Source organism: Amblyomma americanum, chromosome 11 (assembly GCF_052857255.1).
Source record: "Amblyomma americanum isolate KBUSLIRL-KWMA chromosome 11, ASM5285725v1, whole genome shotgun sequence".
In the NCBI taxonomy this organism is placed as follows: domain Eukaryota; kingdom Metazoa; phylum Arthropoda; class Arachnida; order Ixodida; family Ixodidae; genus Amblyomma; species Amblyomma americanum.
Window position 1 is genome coordinate 27,338,448 of NC_135507.1, and position 15,191 is coordinate 27,353,638.

Below are 15,191 nucleotides of genomic sequence, written 5' to 3' on the forward strand. Positions count from 1 at the left end.
AAAGTGCCACATTCAGCAGCCGCAACATGCATGTTGGCATAATAAACAATCTCTCAAGAGACAGTTGATACATCTTTATGGCACGTTTCTGGCCTCACAAAAGCAGTTCAAAAATGCACACAGGCAAACAACAGCATGGCACGGCATCAATATATCCAGACCAGGGAATATACGAATGTAAACAGAACCAGCTTTTTACAAACGTGTGCACAAAAGGCAAGAGAGTTGCGTACAAAACCAATACAGTTTGTATTATGTGGTTTCTGCGCAGCTAAGAAACTTGACTTTGCCATGACAAGCATAAGTCTGCCCAAGTCTGTGTGATGCTGAAGAAGATGACACTGCATAGGAGAACACTGCTTGCTTTGAATAGCAAACCACCCTGTACAAGAAACAACCTCAGTCACAAATATAGATTCCTATACTTTTTGTGAAAAGGATAACATGGACAAGTGAGTAGAGGACGAGCTGCAAAGCAATCAAATTTGTGTCCATTGTGACAGGCAAGGTTGCCACGAGGAATCCCATAATACCACGCACAACTAGGGGTACCGAGTGTGCCGTATTTTCAGGCATACAAGTCACTTTTTTGTACAAATTGTGCCCCTGTAAGTGAACACTGCGTGCACAACCATTTCATATTTTGTATGAGGTGCAGGTGGTCGCTACAAAAACCATGCTTGCTTAAGAATATCTCTTGTCTGCGTTACCTTATGCATTTATCTTTGTGATATCTTAAGTGTGCATCTTCCTCTTTGTGCTCTGCAACTAATCTTTGTCAAAAATTAGAAAGAAAAAAAGCTAGATAATGCCCCCTACTTTATAATGAAAAATTCTGTCACTTGCAAAAGAAAGGATCTACATTTATATCAGAATATTGTAGAAGCCACACCAATAAAAGCTTGGGGCAAAGACTGCAACTTGTAAACCTGAAGATATGGCAGTCTCTGCAACATGCACACACACACGAGCAACGTATAAACTGAGCAGCTCAGTTGAGAGGTTGCATCACAAAAAGGCACTGATAATGTTGCACAAGTGTGTTTCATACACCTGTCGGCGTGCATGTGTTACTCAGCCGTGCTCGCGAAATGTTCTCTTGAGCATACACTGCCCCGCAAGAATAAAGCAACATGGCCACAAACTATAAGAAGCTTTTGACAAAAAAAAAAAAATGCCTTATACCACTGTAGAATGTTTTACTTATTGAAGAGGTGTGACTAATGACATGTCTCTGAAAACGAAGCCTTGATAATGCCAGTTATGAAACTCTGCTATGAAATCAGGCTATTCCCTGCTGCAACTTTTGGTTTCTTCACTCCATTAGTGTTACAAGCAGCACTCGGCAGTTCATCCAAACACCACAGTTGGTGTGACAGTCTGCTAACCTTTTAATTTTGGGCCAACAGGAGTGCTAGATCCTGATGCATGGAGTCTACAGGTAACTTCTCAACTGCTATAATCAAAGAGCTCTATTGGGAACTGTATGCAAAAGGAATCAGACAAACAGGAGCCAAAGTGGCCAGCCATTACCGAATGTTCTTTTTCGTGCAGTTGATTAAAAGATATCAAGCATGGGAGATATATACACAGCACCTGCTTAACGCACCAAGCAGCCAGCAAAATATGGAGTACTTCTGTTCCTTCTTGACTGACAGAAATAAAAACTAAACCTAACTTTGACAGAGCAGCAATTCATATGCCTGCCATTAGCAAGCTCATAAAAGGTGAGTGAATGCCCATGTCTACACACTGCTTATAGTGTCAAAATAAGCCAGCACTTATTGAGTTGCTGCCCTTGCAGCATTGGCAAAAAGTGCTTGTGCAAGCAAAACGCATGGAGAGTACAAGTAGACAAATGAAGTGTGTTATAAAACAGGTGCTAATACCGAGTACCTGTGTCATTCAGGCACTTCCAATTTTTGGAAGGGGTTGGGGGGGGAAGGGGGTATATTACAGAAACTATTCAGGAAGTTTATGGCCTCCTGGACCAGTGCAGTGCATATGCTTGTCACAAGACGAAAAAAAGAAAAGGCTTGCACAAAAATTTCAACCAGCAACTACACCACTGTGTTTGGTCATGACTGCTGCATTTCCAACACAAAAGGTGCAAAGACAGAGGCACAAGTGATTCGTGTTAATAGTCTTAACAAGTTAGAAAAATCTGAACCTTACATACATATCTGCATTTTACAGCAAGACTTACACGTTCGGACACAAACGACGACACATGAGAAAACCAGTTTTCGGGTGTCTGCGTATGCAAGACTAATTGAAATTGGTATGTTGAAAGCCTGAAAAATGCAGTTAGATTCATGACCTACATATGCTTCCACATGGTGGTAATAAAGTGGTAAGAGCAGTAGTAATAGCAGTAACAAACTTTCCAACGAATTTCTAAATGAGCAGTTTTAGGTAGCCTACTCGGTTATGCACCCAGTATGGGGCTCAGCGAAAAATGTACCTACTGCTGAGCGCTTGAAGAAAGCATGCGAATTTTGAACAAGGGTCGTGTTTCACACTGCCCTACAAAGAAAAGTATGAGAAGAAGGCCATGGAAAGTAAACAGACTGGATTTGATTGTACAGGGCAGTAGCTGCAATGTGCCAGCATTCAGAACAGCCTTATTTAGACTATTAAAGCACCACTGTACACTCAACACAAATATGCCTATATGGGTGTAAAAAGTGAGTAAACTGTCCTTCAGCACACTCTTTTATAAAAGAGAGTGCACTAGGGGCCAGCTTACTCTCTTTCCCTCCTTTCCGTTTAGTGTGTAGGCTTGCTCTGCAATTAAGGCATTATTCTGGTGCTCTGACATTGGATCCATGCTGTATTCGATACATTCGTCATCTAATAAACGGCCTCTCCCAGAAGTGTTCCCACAAGTTATTTGCTTTTTGCCAGAATGTTGAAGGAAGGAATGAAAAGCACATATGAACTAAATATGATTATTACATAATTGTTCCCGGTTGCCCACAAATGTGCCCTAAATCTGACGTGAACATTAGCCCACAAGAAAAGGAGGAAGGGTGTGTAGCATTCTCTCTTGTAGCAAATATGACAATCATTTCTGCAGCAACTGCACAGTGCGGCTACAGATGTCACTTTACAGATGATACACTTTACGACACAGTGTAAAGTCTCACAGTTTTTTTGTTGATGTTGCCGTACTCACAATCATTATCCAAGTTGTACTGTGGATGTTAAATGTGATAAATAGCACAAACATTAGCTGGCTATGAAATTCAAAAGAGAAAACAAGTTAACCAAAGTTTTGAATCTGCTAAGGTTAGGTGAAAATGCAAACCGTAAGAGTCCAAATTAATGCAAGCCAACTGTAAATCGCATATGCACCAAGGAATATTGCACTGAGAATTTGAAATGTCAATCAGTCCTCTTGAACGGCCACACAAAAAGAAAACACACCTGTCTCACTATAGATCCCTTGGATATTGCACACACACACATTCGCTCATGTTCTCAGTACAGTCAGTCAGCAGGCAAGAACAGCACGAAAAGTGGAAAAGAACTTTAGACACACATACACACATATGCATATGTATAGCACTGGCACATGCAGTTTCCTACTTTACAGCATCACAAAACACTTTCCCAAGTTGGAACACTTCTCAAAAAACAGATTTCTGGCACGACCCTTAGAAACGGTAGAAGCCCTGTCCACTAAAGAAGGGCTGCATGACCACTTTTTTCCACACCTATCACCTGTAGCACGGTAAATGGCACGAGCCCAGATGGCACTTGTTTCAACAAAAATGGACGAGGGCAAATGTCTAACAGGCCCTTCCCTATTCAACAAAAGAAAAAAAACATGCTTGGCTAAGCCAGTAACTAAAACTAACAAATGCAAAAAAAGTCTGCCACACTGCAGTGCTCATTAAAAAAGATTTCATTCTAGTGGCGCTGAACACAAAGATCGTAATGTTGACTTTGCAAAAGCAATTCTGTGGATCGCTGTGCCATATCCATGATACCAGTGCTGCGGAAATGTAAGCTTGATCACTCAGACATAACGACCACTACGAACCCTGTTTGTAAACAAAACTCCATACTAAACCACTTTTCAGATGTAGCCCCATTCTTTCAAACACAGCAATCAGTAAATCTTGCAAATTGCCTGCTTTGTCAAACAGGTAGTCTTATTTTCATAAGGGTTACATAGGCTGGGATCAGCAATTTGTTTCTTTTTTAAAACTTAGGCTTGAATCAAACAAAACACTTTTCATGCACGTGCACAGATATTTTTTTTTCCAACACATGTGCTCACACAATCATTTCCCATCAGAACCTCGTGCTTTTTTTACCCTTCCCAAAGCGATTCAGGCTATAAGGGACAACGAAGTGAAGGACTCCGGAAATTTCAACCACCTGGGGTTCTTTAACGTGCACTGACATCGCACAGTACAGGGGCCTCTAGAATTTCGCCTCTATCGAAATTCGACCACAGCAGCAAGGATCGAACATGCGTCTTTCGAGAGCAATATCTGCAGTGTTTTTTACTAAGAGTCAGACATTCGGTCTACAAAAAATTCTTATCCTACTGTTTTTGTAGTTAAAAGTATCTTTTCCGATAATTACATGAAATAATATATTCACAAGACTCAAGCAGTCATCTGTGATAATTGCACCAACTCATTCAACATAGAGCTCCAACTATTTGCTACCTTAAAATGCAATCAAGACCACCTACCCTGCATCTCTTTTGGCAACTCTGACGCTCCTTACAATGCCTCACAATGCTGCGTTGCCTGGGAACCTCCAAACATGGCCAGCACACAAAAACAACAAACCCACTTCAAAATAAGACCCTTTAAAATAAGATCAGCTCAATGCTTTAGTCTCAAAACTCGACTATACAGTGCATAAGTGTGTGCTTGGTGGCAATATGTGATTAGTTCCTACAGTGCAATGACCAATGAAACACGAAGGAAAGCTCAACGAATACAAGCACTGATTACCAACTGATCCCTTATCCTGCAAGGTGCTTTTTTTTTTGTTTCCAGCAATAGCAGTATGTGAGGTTTTTCCTCTGCAGTAAGAGGTGTCAACGTAAGAGGTGTCAAAGGTGCAGTAAGAGGTGTCAAGAAAGTTTTACAGTTTTATGGGGTTTAACGTCACAAAGCAACTCAGGCTATGAGGGACCCCGTAGTGGAGAGCTCCTGAAATTAAGTACTCCCACAGAGAGGGCGGTGGGGAAAATATCGCTACATCTGTGCTTGAGGGGGTAAAAGGGTGGGGAAGGCTCTCAACCTTCATTTCTGTTCCTCCCTCTTTTACAACCAATGTTCCCTCTCCCCTCAACGACATCGTTGAGATGCCCTCAGTGCAAGAAGCAGTTACTGCGCCTTATCCTGATTTTCATCAAGTACCAGTTAAGACTAATCCTATTAAGCCGAAAGCCGTACTTGCCTCATCAGTGTCTGCACGAAGTGTCCGTTCGCAAAAAGTGTCTTCCTAACCTGTCAATCAAATGACGTAATCAAAACTAAAATAAATAAATTAAAAAGATGAAAAAATAAAAACAAAAATTAAAAACAAATTGAAAATAAAAAAAAAACAGGAAAAAAATAAAAACTGGAAAATATACAGCGTGCACTGGCGTCGTGGAAAAAACCCGCGTCCTAGAAAGCTCCGTGCTTTCGCATTCTTCCATGCAAGCAGACTTAAGTGTCCTCAGAATTTTACTAGCGTTATTTTCTTTGCTGTTGACACCAAATGCACAAAAAATTGTACGTTTTGGTTCTGTATTTAATGCATATGCTCTCACATTTAAAAAAAAATAGAATTCATAGTCAATGCAAGTGTCTATCTATCCTTTCGTCATCTTTCATAGGTCATTCATAGGAGAAGCCATCAATTCATCATACTTTCTCAATATTAGCCAAAAGTGTTGAGGTTCGGACAGAGGCTTAACCAAGCAGATGTCCAGGCCGGCTTACATCACGTTAACATGTTTCACGACTTTAAAACGAGGGAAATGATAATACAGCAACAGCATAAAAATCTATGTTTTCAGCTTTTTCTACAGTCCTTTCACAAGCTTTAAAACTGACACACAACTCGCCTCTTGCCAACGTCTTGAAGCATAGATAAATGTTGAAGCACACATCAACCAATGATATTCCATGCGATCAATCCTGCAAATTCTGATATCACTTTGCAGCTTTGCTCGGAAATTTCGTCCTTAATGACCCCCGAGTAACAATTTTGAGGAGCTGCAGGCTTGCTGACAAAACACTTAAAATTCAAGTCACAGGACACAATACTGCATTGCATTTTTGCACCTGTATGAAAAGGTGGTGCTAAATTTAATTTGATAATAGGATTCTACATGAGGCTCAATAAAGCACTGTGTCAGGTATGTCGGCCTCTCAGGTCTCCTTCACTTGTGACTGCACCCCCCCCCCCCTATCTATGAGGTCCTAACACTATTAAACTATGCTTCCTTCAAGCTACAAGAAAAGCTACTAAATAAGGCAAAAAATTATGGCCTTACCACGCAGAAAGCACATCTCTGCGTGAGTTAACAAGCATTAAAGCAACCTGCTAATATGATCAGAAGTAGATGAATTAACATCAGGGACCCCGCATCCTCATGTGACAAGTTAACAGACTGCACATAATCAGCAAACTTTCCAAACTACGAACAGGAATGCCGTTCCAGGCCTGAATGTCATTATGTTCCAGGCCTGAACGTCAGGCTATTCCAGGCCTGAATCCAGAGCATTAAATAATTAATCAGTTATGATCAACTAAAAATGATACAAATAACACAAAATGAAGCAAATGCGTGTTACTTATCTTTCATATACTAAACATGCACTCCAGCTACTGAATTAACAGCTGAGAGCATCACCTATCATGCATGCTTTACACGAGATAATGAACGCTTTTATTCGACTGCACCTAAACTGTGAACTAAGGATTAGCGGTTGCAGTGAAAGTTACAACCTTGCGTGCAACAACTGAAGTGCTATTACTGAGATCCCGTAATGAAGCAGTAAAGCTCAGATAATCTGTTTTGCGGAGATGGCGTCAGCACCACCGGGCAGCATGCACCATAGTTCTGATGCTACAATGTACCCTATTCCCAGCAGGCTAACAAACAGAGGAGGAATTGCCAAATGCAGCCAGTGTCCTTACGTCACATTCAGCTTTCCAGTATTTCACTGGTATTATTAAAAATAAATTCCACAAAAGGCAGTCACAACATTTCATGAGCTAACACAACTGTGAAACGGGCTAGTTGACAGTTTGCCTTACTGAGAAAATGCGATACCCTCTAGAGATTTTACTGACGGGGGCAGGCACAGGCAAGAACTGGACAAAGTTCCATCCAGTTCAAGCAATGCATCTCAAACCCTATTTGTAAGATTTGTAATTACAATGAAGCAGGACATTTCTTATCAAGACTAAACACATAAACAAAACATTAAAAGACATGGCACCTTAGTGAACTGTGAAACCACTTCATGCAACGAAGCAAATTGCAACCTTCCTATATACAGAACCAGGAAGAACTGACACACTCAGTGGAACTTCCATCGCTAAACGGCAAGCACTAAGCACAGAAGACTGCACTGCTGGGCAAACTGGAGCACAGTCAGGAAGAGAAGACATTGCTCACACACAGGATGAAAGCAGTGAAGAAAGCACACACAGAAAGCGAGACAGCATAGTTTAGGACTACCTCCTTTTGCACTTTGCTTTTCTTCTTTTTTTTTCCTTCTGCTATTAACTGCCCGACCATAAAAAAGTTATCTTCAGCTATCAGGTCTCTCTGCTTTGCTTTCTGCTTTTCACACACCTGCCTTTTCTTCTTGGCTAAGCCCAAATGTGGTGTGCCACCAGGAAATATCAGCACAGCATGCACCTGTTGTGAACCTGCCACACACACCTGCCAAGAGCACGTACAAGCACTGCTTCACTTGGTGACTACGGTACAGAGAGATTTGTCGCAAATGCCAAACGTAGCACTTCCGTCAAGTCACAGGCAATTCACACCAAGGCGTGTCGGTGTGATTGCAGAACAGTCGAACATCAAGTACGTCCACGGGTGCCCCATCAACTCTTAGCGTGTGCCTTGCCTCAACCCGATACTTTATGCTACCGAGGCCAGTCCGACGATCCCTGCGCCGGTTTTCCCGCCTCTGCTGTGCTGTTCGTGCTGTGTCCCTTGGTCGCCGTCGGCGATCGTGCAGGTGTCTGAATGTGTCCTTCGTGCCCGTCGTAATACCAACGGGCCGCGTCACGTTGAGCCCAGCCTCGCGGATGCGTGCATAAAACTCGTCGTCTTCGAGGCCCCAGCCCCAGTAGCGGTTCGAGATGCCGTTCAACTGGCGGAAGCGGGCTGTGCTGAGCAGAAGAATGCCGCCAACAAAAGTCGGATAGTGGTACCGTGGATGCAGGCCCGGTGCAGCAAGGTGGTGCGGGCCACCACCAGGTGGAAATGCGTAGCTGAGCTGAGGGTTCAGTGGTAGCAGGTCGACATCGTGCATGGCAATGTAGTCACAGTCCGCCTCGCTTTCAAGAAAGCCAGCGTTGATGAGAGAACCACGATTGAAGCGCAGCGTGTCGATCTGCAAGATTTCAAGACAAAGCCCGTACACTGTAACTGATTACTTCCAAGTTAGTTAAAAAAATGTAGACAAAGTATTTTTACAACTGTTTCCAAAGCACATTTGAGAGCCATTTTCTTTTAGAGCTCCTTACAGCAAATTACACAATGCAAACATGCGCACTTAGCGCGGTCGCATGCACCCTTTTACATCACATTTTATTTCCTTGCACAACAACCACAGGCCACTGACGTATCACCAGTAATAACTGAGCTCTTAATTCATGTCCTTCCTCTCCAGCAAACAGTTAATCTTAAACAACATCGAGATAAAGCTGGTGTCACCGATTAGTCTATAAACCTGCGGATGACACTGTAGCAGTCACAATTCACCACTTTACCGCGTTTTCGGGCAACAAATGCCTTTCACAAGGTCGACGCAAGCTTAAATCGTCAGGTGGTCGCTCGGCAAGCAGGTTGCCCCATGTAAAACTTAAAACGCAGTGTCTAGCGTTCCGTCCAGACGGAACATTTGCTTCTGCTGCAGTTCTGTCCAGTGGTGGTGGTGGTGGTGGTGGTTATGTTGGGTTGGGTTAGGTTGGCTTAGGTTAGGTTGGGCTAGGTTGGGTTGAGTTAGGTTGGGTTGTTTGGGTTGGCCGGGTTACGTTAGGTTGGGATGGGTTAGGTTAGGCTCCGTCTGGACAGAACTCTAGCGCGAATTTTAGTTCCGTCTCTAGCGCAAATTGGAGTTCTTGTTTGGGTTGGGTTACATTAGGTTAGGTTGGGTTGAGGTAGGTTGAGTTAGGTTAGGTTGGTTTGGGATGGGTTAGGTTGGGTTGGGTTAGGTTCCGTCTGGACAGAACTCTAGGGCAAATTGGAGTTACGTACGGAACTCTAGCGCAAATCGGAGTTCCGTCTGGACGGAACTCTAGCCACAGCCAACGTAAAAAGCGCGTGAGACAATAACCGCATTACCGGGTTTGTCGAAACGTAATTCGTCCGGGACACCAGCCAATCGACGAGAAACATATGTGCTAAAGAAACATGACAAACTCTGAAACAACAACAACAAAAAGCATTGCTTTGAAGCATGTCAGAGGTTGTGTGTCATCAAACCCAACCAGACAGGCAATTCTGTCGAAATGTTCAGCTTTCAAAGAAACATGTAACGTGAAGTCCGGCGTTGCATTAGCAAGCATCTATCACCACATACGTTTTTGAAGCAATGAATGCCGGGCTGCAGGATGAGAGCATTCGCTGTCGCAAGATACGTAGCCGCGTACCTGGTTTACCACGACCAGTCGGTGCCGAACAGCTTGCCTGCGAAGAAAGCGGTGCAGATGCGGCGCCAGTCGTAGCAGCTCATCGAAGCGATCGCGGAACGGGATGATCACTGCTAGCCGGTGCCCTTCTCCGAGTTCGTAGTCGTCGTCGTCTGCGTTGCAGTCCGTCGGCGACCGAAGCACCAGTGTGAACGACACGAGGAGTGTGCAGAGCAAGCCGCACAACAGCAGCGCGAGAAGCGTGCGCCGTCCGTGTACCATCGTGGAGGCTCGCCGACCGACACTGCGGTGCGGCGCACTGCCTGCGTCCCGGCGCCGTTGTCATGCGGTCTCTCGCATGCATAGGACGTTTGCGTCGTGCCGATCGACACCTGGCAACCGCCGCAACATTGCGGTATTTGTCTCGTTTGAGTTCTGAGTGCCTTCTGTTCACTCGAATGACATGTCCCCACTCCATACAAAGCTTGAAATCTTAAGTTGTCCGCCAGTGTTTATCCGTTTGCTTTTTTACTTACCGCCGCTGCTAATATTGTGGCGCTGTAAGCATTAGCGCCACAATATGCGGCGCTGGTGCTTAGTAAGGAGTGTTGATACTTAATAAGGAATGTTGATGCTTAATAAGGAATGTTGATACGATTTGGAGAAAGCGAACTAGAAAATTGACAAGCAAATATCTGGACAGCAGTATGGGGGAAAATCAGCAATTATCGGCTAAGAAAAAGGTTAAAGAAACAGAGAGAGCTCTGTGGAAAACAGGGATGCTGACGAAATCAGCACTGGGTACAAAATTTTTAAGCAGGAAATTGCCAAAGAAAATATCTATGATAATTGTAGGGGAAGTTCATTGTTGTTTGAGGCCAGGACGGGAGTTTTGCGGACTAAGACATATAGAGTCAGGAACCACGAAATAGACACGTTGTGCGTTGCGTGCGGAGAGGAGGAGGAAACGGCTGAACACTTGATACTTTTCTGTAAAGGGCTTCACCCTACAGTGGAAAGCAGCGGGGCTGATTTATCCAAGGCATTGTGGTTTAAGGGCAGTGAAGGGAAATAGATTTTAAGCGGGTAGAAATAACCAAGCGAAGGTTATCTGATTGGTGGCTAAAATCAAGAGAAGAGTAAAATTTCACAAGTCATGGCTAGGTGGCTTGAGCCACCGCCCGATTTAAAGGGTTCAGCCGTATCCATCCATCCATCCATCCATCCATCCCGTTTTTGTTTGCCATACTTCTCCCGGAATCAAACAACAGTAGGTCGACCTACTGGCGTTGTCGATCACGAGACAAAAATTTTAGCTACGAGCTAAAATTTTTGTCTAGCGTTCGAGCATCCGCATAGTGCCCATCTGACATGATCGTGGAAGAAGGGGTGGATTTTTCAGACTCAAGCTGATTGCATGTTCGCTGTGCATCTCGGAACAAGGTGCAGCGAGAAATTTTTGAAAGCTTTAAAAGAACGACGGGTGATGTGGAGAAGTCGGAGAGATGATACACCCCACAACAGGGTGAAAAATGCCTGTGTTGGTAGAGGGTAGAGTGCACGTACGGAGCCATGCGAGAAATTTTGAAGGGCAAACAGCGCATCTGCATCTGCTCTCACTTTTTCATCAAGAAAGTTCACGAAAATAGTTGTATAAAGGCTGCTGGCATCTTTTGCCTTTCTCCTCCATAGAAACGCGCTACGGCAACGATGAGGTTGATCCCGTGTCCTCGTGCTCAGCAGCTATAGACGCACCAATCACACTGAGTCACTGCAGACGGTAAAGTGCGAAGGAGGAAGGAGCCGCTCATAAATCCGCGGCGAAGGGGTAGATCAGGAGAAAAGGAAAGGCGCGGAGCACAGAAGTAACAGCTGAAACCTACGAGAATATGTATCAATCCACAGCGAGGTAAGTTCTCGTTTCAGAAAAAAAGACGAACAAAAATAAATGCGTATAACTCCATTAGCTGCGTTCCGGGGTACTGCCTTTTCCCGACTACTACATTGTTTTATACTGGCCCCACTGTGGCTGTGAATTTTGCTGCGGCCATTGGTACAGTTCCATGTTTCATAGTCGCTGTGACGCGCGCGAGCGGCCTTAGTCGCAAAAACGAAACTATGCCGCGAGCGGGCATCGCTACTCGAGATGGGGTTACGCGTGTTGATTGCAATTCTTTTGTTTCGATAATCCTCTTTTCTCTCATCCCCTGCAGCTTAAACAAACGCAATTTCAAGATTCCGTTTGGCGAGCATTGCGCAAAAATAAGGCGGCTGCCGCGAAAACGCGTGCTGCAAATTCGCGGCGGCTGCGTTTTTATGGAGGAAAAACGCTAAGGCGCCCGTGTGCTGTGCGATGTCAGTGCACGTTAAAGATCCCCAGGTGGTCGAAATTATTCTGGAGCCCTCCACTACGGCACCTATTTCTCTCTTTCTTCTTTCACTCCCTCCTTTATCTCTTCCCTTACGGCGCGGTTCAGGTGTCCAACGATATATGAGACAGATACTTCGCCATTTCCTTTCCACAAAAACCAATTAATATTATTATTATTATTAAATTCGCCGCACATATGGTGGTGGCTCAGTGGTTAGGGCGCTCGGCTACTGATCCGGAGTTCCCGGGTTCGAACCCGTCCGCGGCGGCTGCGTTTCGATAAGGCGCCCGTGTGCTGTGCGATGTCAGTGCACGTTAAAAATTCCCAGGTGGTCGAAATTATTCCGGAGCCCTCCACTACGTCACCTCTTTCTTCCTTCCTTCTTTCACTCACGCCTTTGTTCCTTCCCTTACGGCGCGGTTCAGGTGTCCGCCGTGATGTCAGGCAGATACTGTGCTGTTTCCTTTCCCCCAAAACCAATTTTAATTTTTTTTAACTTCGCCCGTGCTCCCTCCTTGCAGCCGCCTTCCTTCCACTGATAGCTCCGCAGCTATACGTGCCATATTTATACACGGTGCAGAGTACAGAATCATGACATGAGATCGATCGGCGTTTGATGCACGGGGATGGATAAGTGCCGGGTGTCGCTAATTTTTGTGAACTCCGTGGCTGCTTGCAGCACTGGAAGCAGGAAAAGATACCGTTAGCCGATTCCAATGGCACTTTAAAACGATGGCGAAATCCGTACCCCAAATATTCCGACGACCGACAGCATATATATGGAGGCTGCCAACAGCTGAGAGGTCATTTGCCCTCGTCATCGGCCGGCACGTGGCCGACTCTTATATTGCTGCCGATTTTATCTATTTTTCGCAGAAACAAATCTGACTCCCGCGATATACAGGTATACTCCACAGTGCAGTTCGGAACTGGTGGCGTTAAGCGGATTAGGCGCGCGCACAGACTTTCACGCTTTCACTGTGGTACCGTCACGCGCTGCAAATCATGTGAGGGGCAGAATGTCATTTTTTAAGTTTCTCCCCGTAAGAGAAAGGAAAATTTCTTATTTGGAAAGGCCGGTCGCCCTTCAGCTTAAATATTTCCCTGAAACTAGACTAAATCTTGTATGATCTGCTCAATGATAAGCCGCATGAAGGTCGTGTTGTAGACAAGTCGTGCTGTAGGTCGTGTTGTACACAAGTCGGGTTTGGCGCTCTCTCCCCTTTGTGCATTTTGCCGTGAGCCTGAATCTATAGAACATTTTTGGCTGTATTGTCGCCTATTCAACTCTCTGAGAAAAAGGTTGCTGGAGGAGCCCTTGCAGCATCTTGGCCTTAGTTTGAGCAGCCCGCTCTTGCTATCATTTGGCGCCACCACATTTGGGTTCATCCACAGATCTGTTTGTACCGCTGTTCTAAATTTCCTGATAGAATCTCACCGACTGCCTTGCTAAGTGGTCCAAAATTTTTCTTTTCTATTAATTATAACATTTTGTCTTAATCATTATTATTTAATCCCTCTCTTTATTATTATTCTTATAATTTTGAAATCAAAACTCTCATCCCTTTTCTGTTCATGGGGAAGAATTCACCGGTGTTGCGCTCCCACGTGCTTTTCCTTTTTATTAACTGCGTTCAGGTGAACAGCCACCCGATTCTTGGCCGATCCCCTAGTGTGGGTATGTGCCATCTTTTGATAGGCTAACAACAACAATAAGCCGCATGAAGGTCGTGTTGTGGTTCATGGCAGCTTAAGCTGAAGTCACTGGAAAGACAGCCAGCGCCATTTGCCACCTGGTGGTCGCGTCCGACTGACAGTTCTTTTCGGAGCTTGTAATCCGCCGTGTTCGAAGAGGATTGACGTGGAACAGGTACGATCTCGTTCGGTTAATTTCATTCACATATCGCTTCGCCATTACGTGGGTGCTGTTGGTTGGCGACCAAAGACGAGCATGCAACAATTCAGGCTACCCAGCCACCTTGACCTGCCTTGACGCATTTCCATAGCTGTGATGACGCATATTTACGACATGCCAGCTCGGTCTGTTGCCTTCTGAAACGGTGCGAAAATTTGGTTCGGACCCCAACCAAGTTCGATCGCAAAGCAATCTCTGTGTAAAACGACTTCAAGCATATTAGCGTGAGCGTCCAGAGTATGGTGTGTGATGTGGAGTGGTACGCATGATTTAATGTCTCTAAGGCACCCTTAGGAAATGGAAGACGCCGTAGTGGTGGACTCGGGATTAATTTCGACCGCCCGGGGTTCTTAAACTTCCACTGACATTGCACAACACGCAGCATGAATTTCTACATTTCGCCTCTATCGAAATGCGGCCGCCGGGACCAGGATTCTATCTCGCGTCCATAAGTCATTGCGGAGGGTTGAACGCGCAAGATAGTGTGCGGGTTTCGGAGCTCTGAGAATGATAGTGTGGCGAGGACTGAGCGTAGGATATCGGACGCGTGCAGCGGCTTTGTAGTGAGCAAGGTTACGCAGCCTGTTGCGGCGTACACTTGACGCTGACAAGCAGGACTCGTTAGCTGCTAGAACTTGGGCTCATTTGCATGAACCGAGATTTGTCGTCTTTGCATTTTCGGGAATTCGCATATGTTCCACTGCCTCGCGTGTAGATTATATTAGATGATAGCCTGCCTGTAATTCGTTGGCTTTCATTGCCTGGTATTACGCGACAGCGTATACAGCTTGTTCGGTCGAAAAGCTGTCGGCGTAGTCGGCACCGCGTGTCGGAAATAATCGGGACTGCGTAAAAAAATCGCATCATGCCAACCACTTGCCACAGAATGTTCCGGATGGTTTCATACGATTCATCGTTTCGTGCAGCATAAACTTACTGATTACAGCCTAGCTCGCGGTACGGAATCGAACCGGCGACCTATAATCGAGGGCTGCATCTATTTCGCTCCAAACTTCCTCCCTTCCCCCACAGCGTGGTTGAGGTGTCCACGGATACGTGGGACA

At 45.0% G+C, this 15,191-nt stretch overlaps 1 protein-coding gene across 1 annotated transcript; it reads right to left on the reverse strand.

Moving 5' to 3' along the window:
• Nucleotides 1–59: 59 nt before the first annotated feature.
• Nucleotides 60–10,333, reverse strand: beta4GalT7 (beta-1,4-galactosyltransferase 7). Its single transcript, XM_077644081.1, has 2 exons — nt 9,862–10,333; nt 60–8,600 (listed from the first exon to the last, which is right to left on the reverse strand). The coding sequence occupies exons 1-2, from the start codon at nt 10,120–10,122 to the stop codon at nt 8,004–8,006; spliced, it is 858 nt and encodes a 285-aa protein (XP_077500207.1). The 5' UTR covers nt 10,123–10,333; the 3' UTR covers nt 60–8,003.
• Between the last annotated feature and the right edge of the window lie 4,858 nt (nt 10,334–15,191).

Bases quoted from the DNA above. Each gene is read 5' to 3' on its own strand.
- beta4GalT7 (XM_077644081.1), bottom strand. From the start codon at position 10,122: ATGGTACACGGACGGCGCACGCTTCTCGCGCTGCTGTTGTGCGGCTTG. The intron at 8,601-9,861 runs GTACGCGGCTAC...GAAATCTTGCAG, and splicing joins GACTGGTCGTGGTAAACCAG to ATCGACACGCTGCGCTTCAA.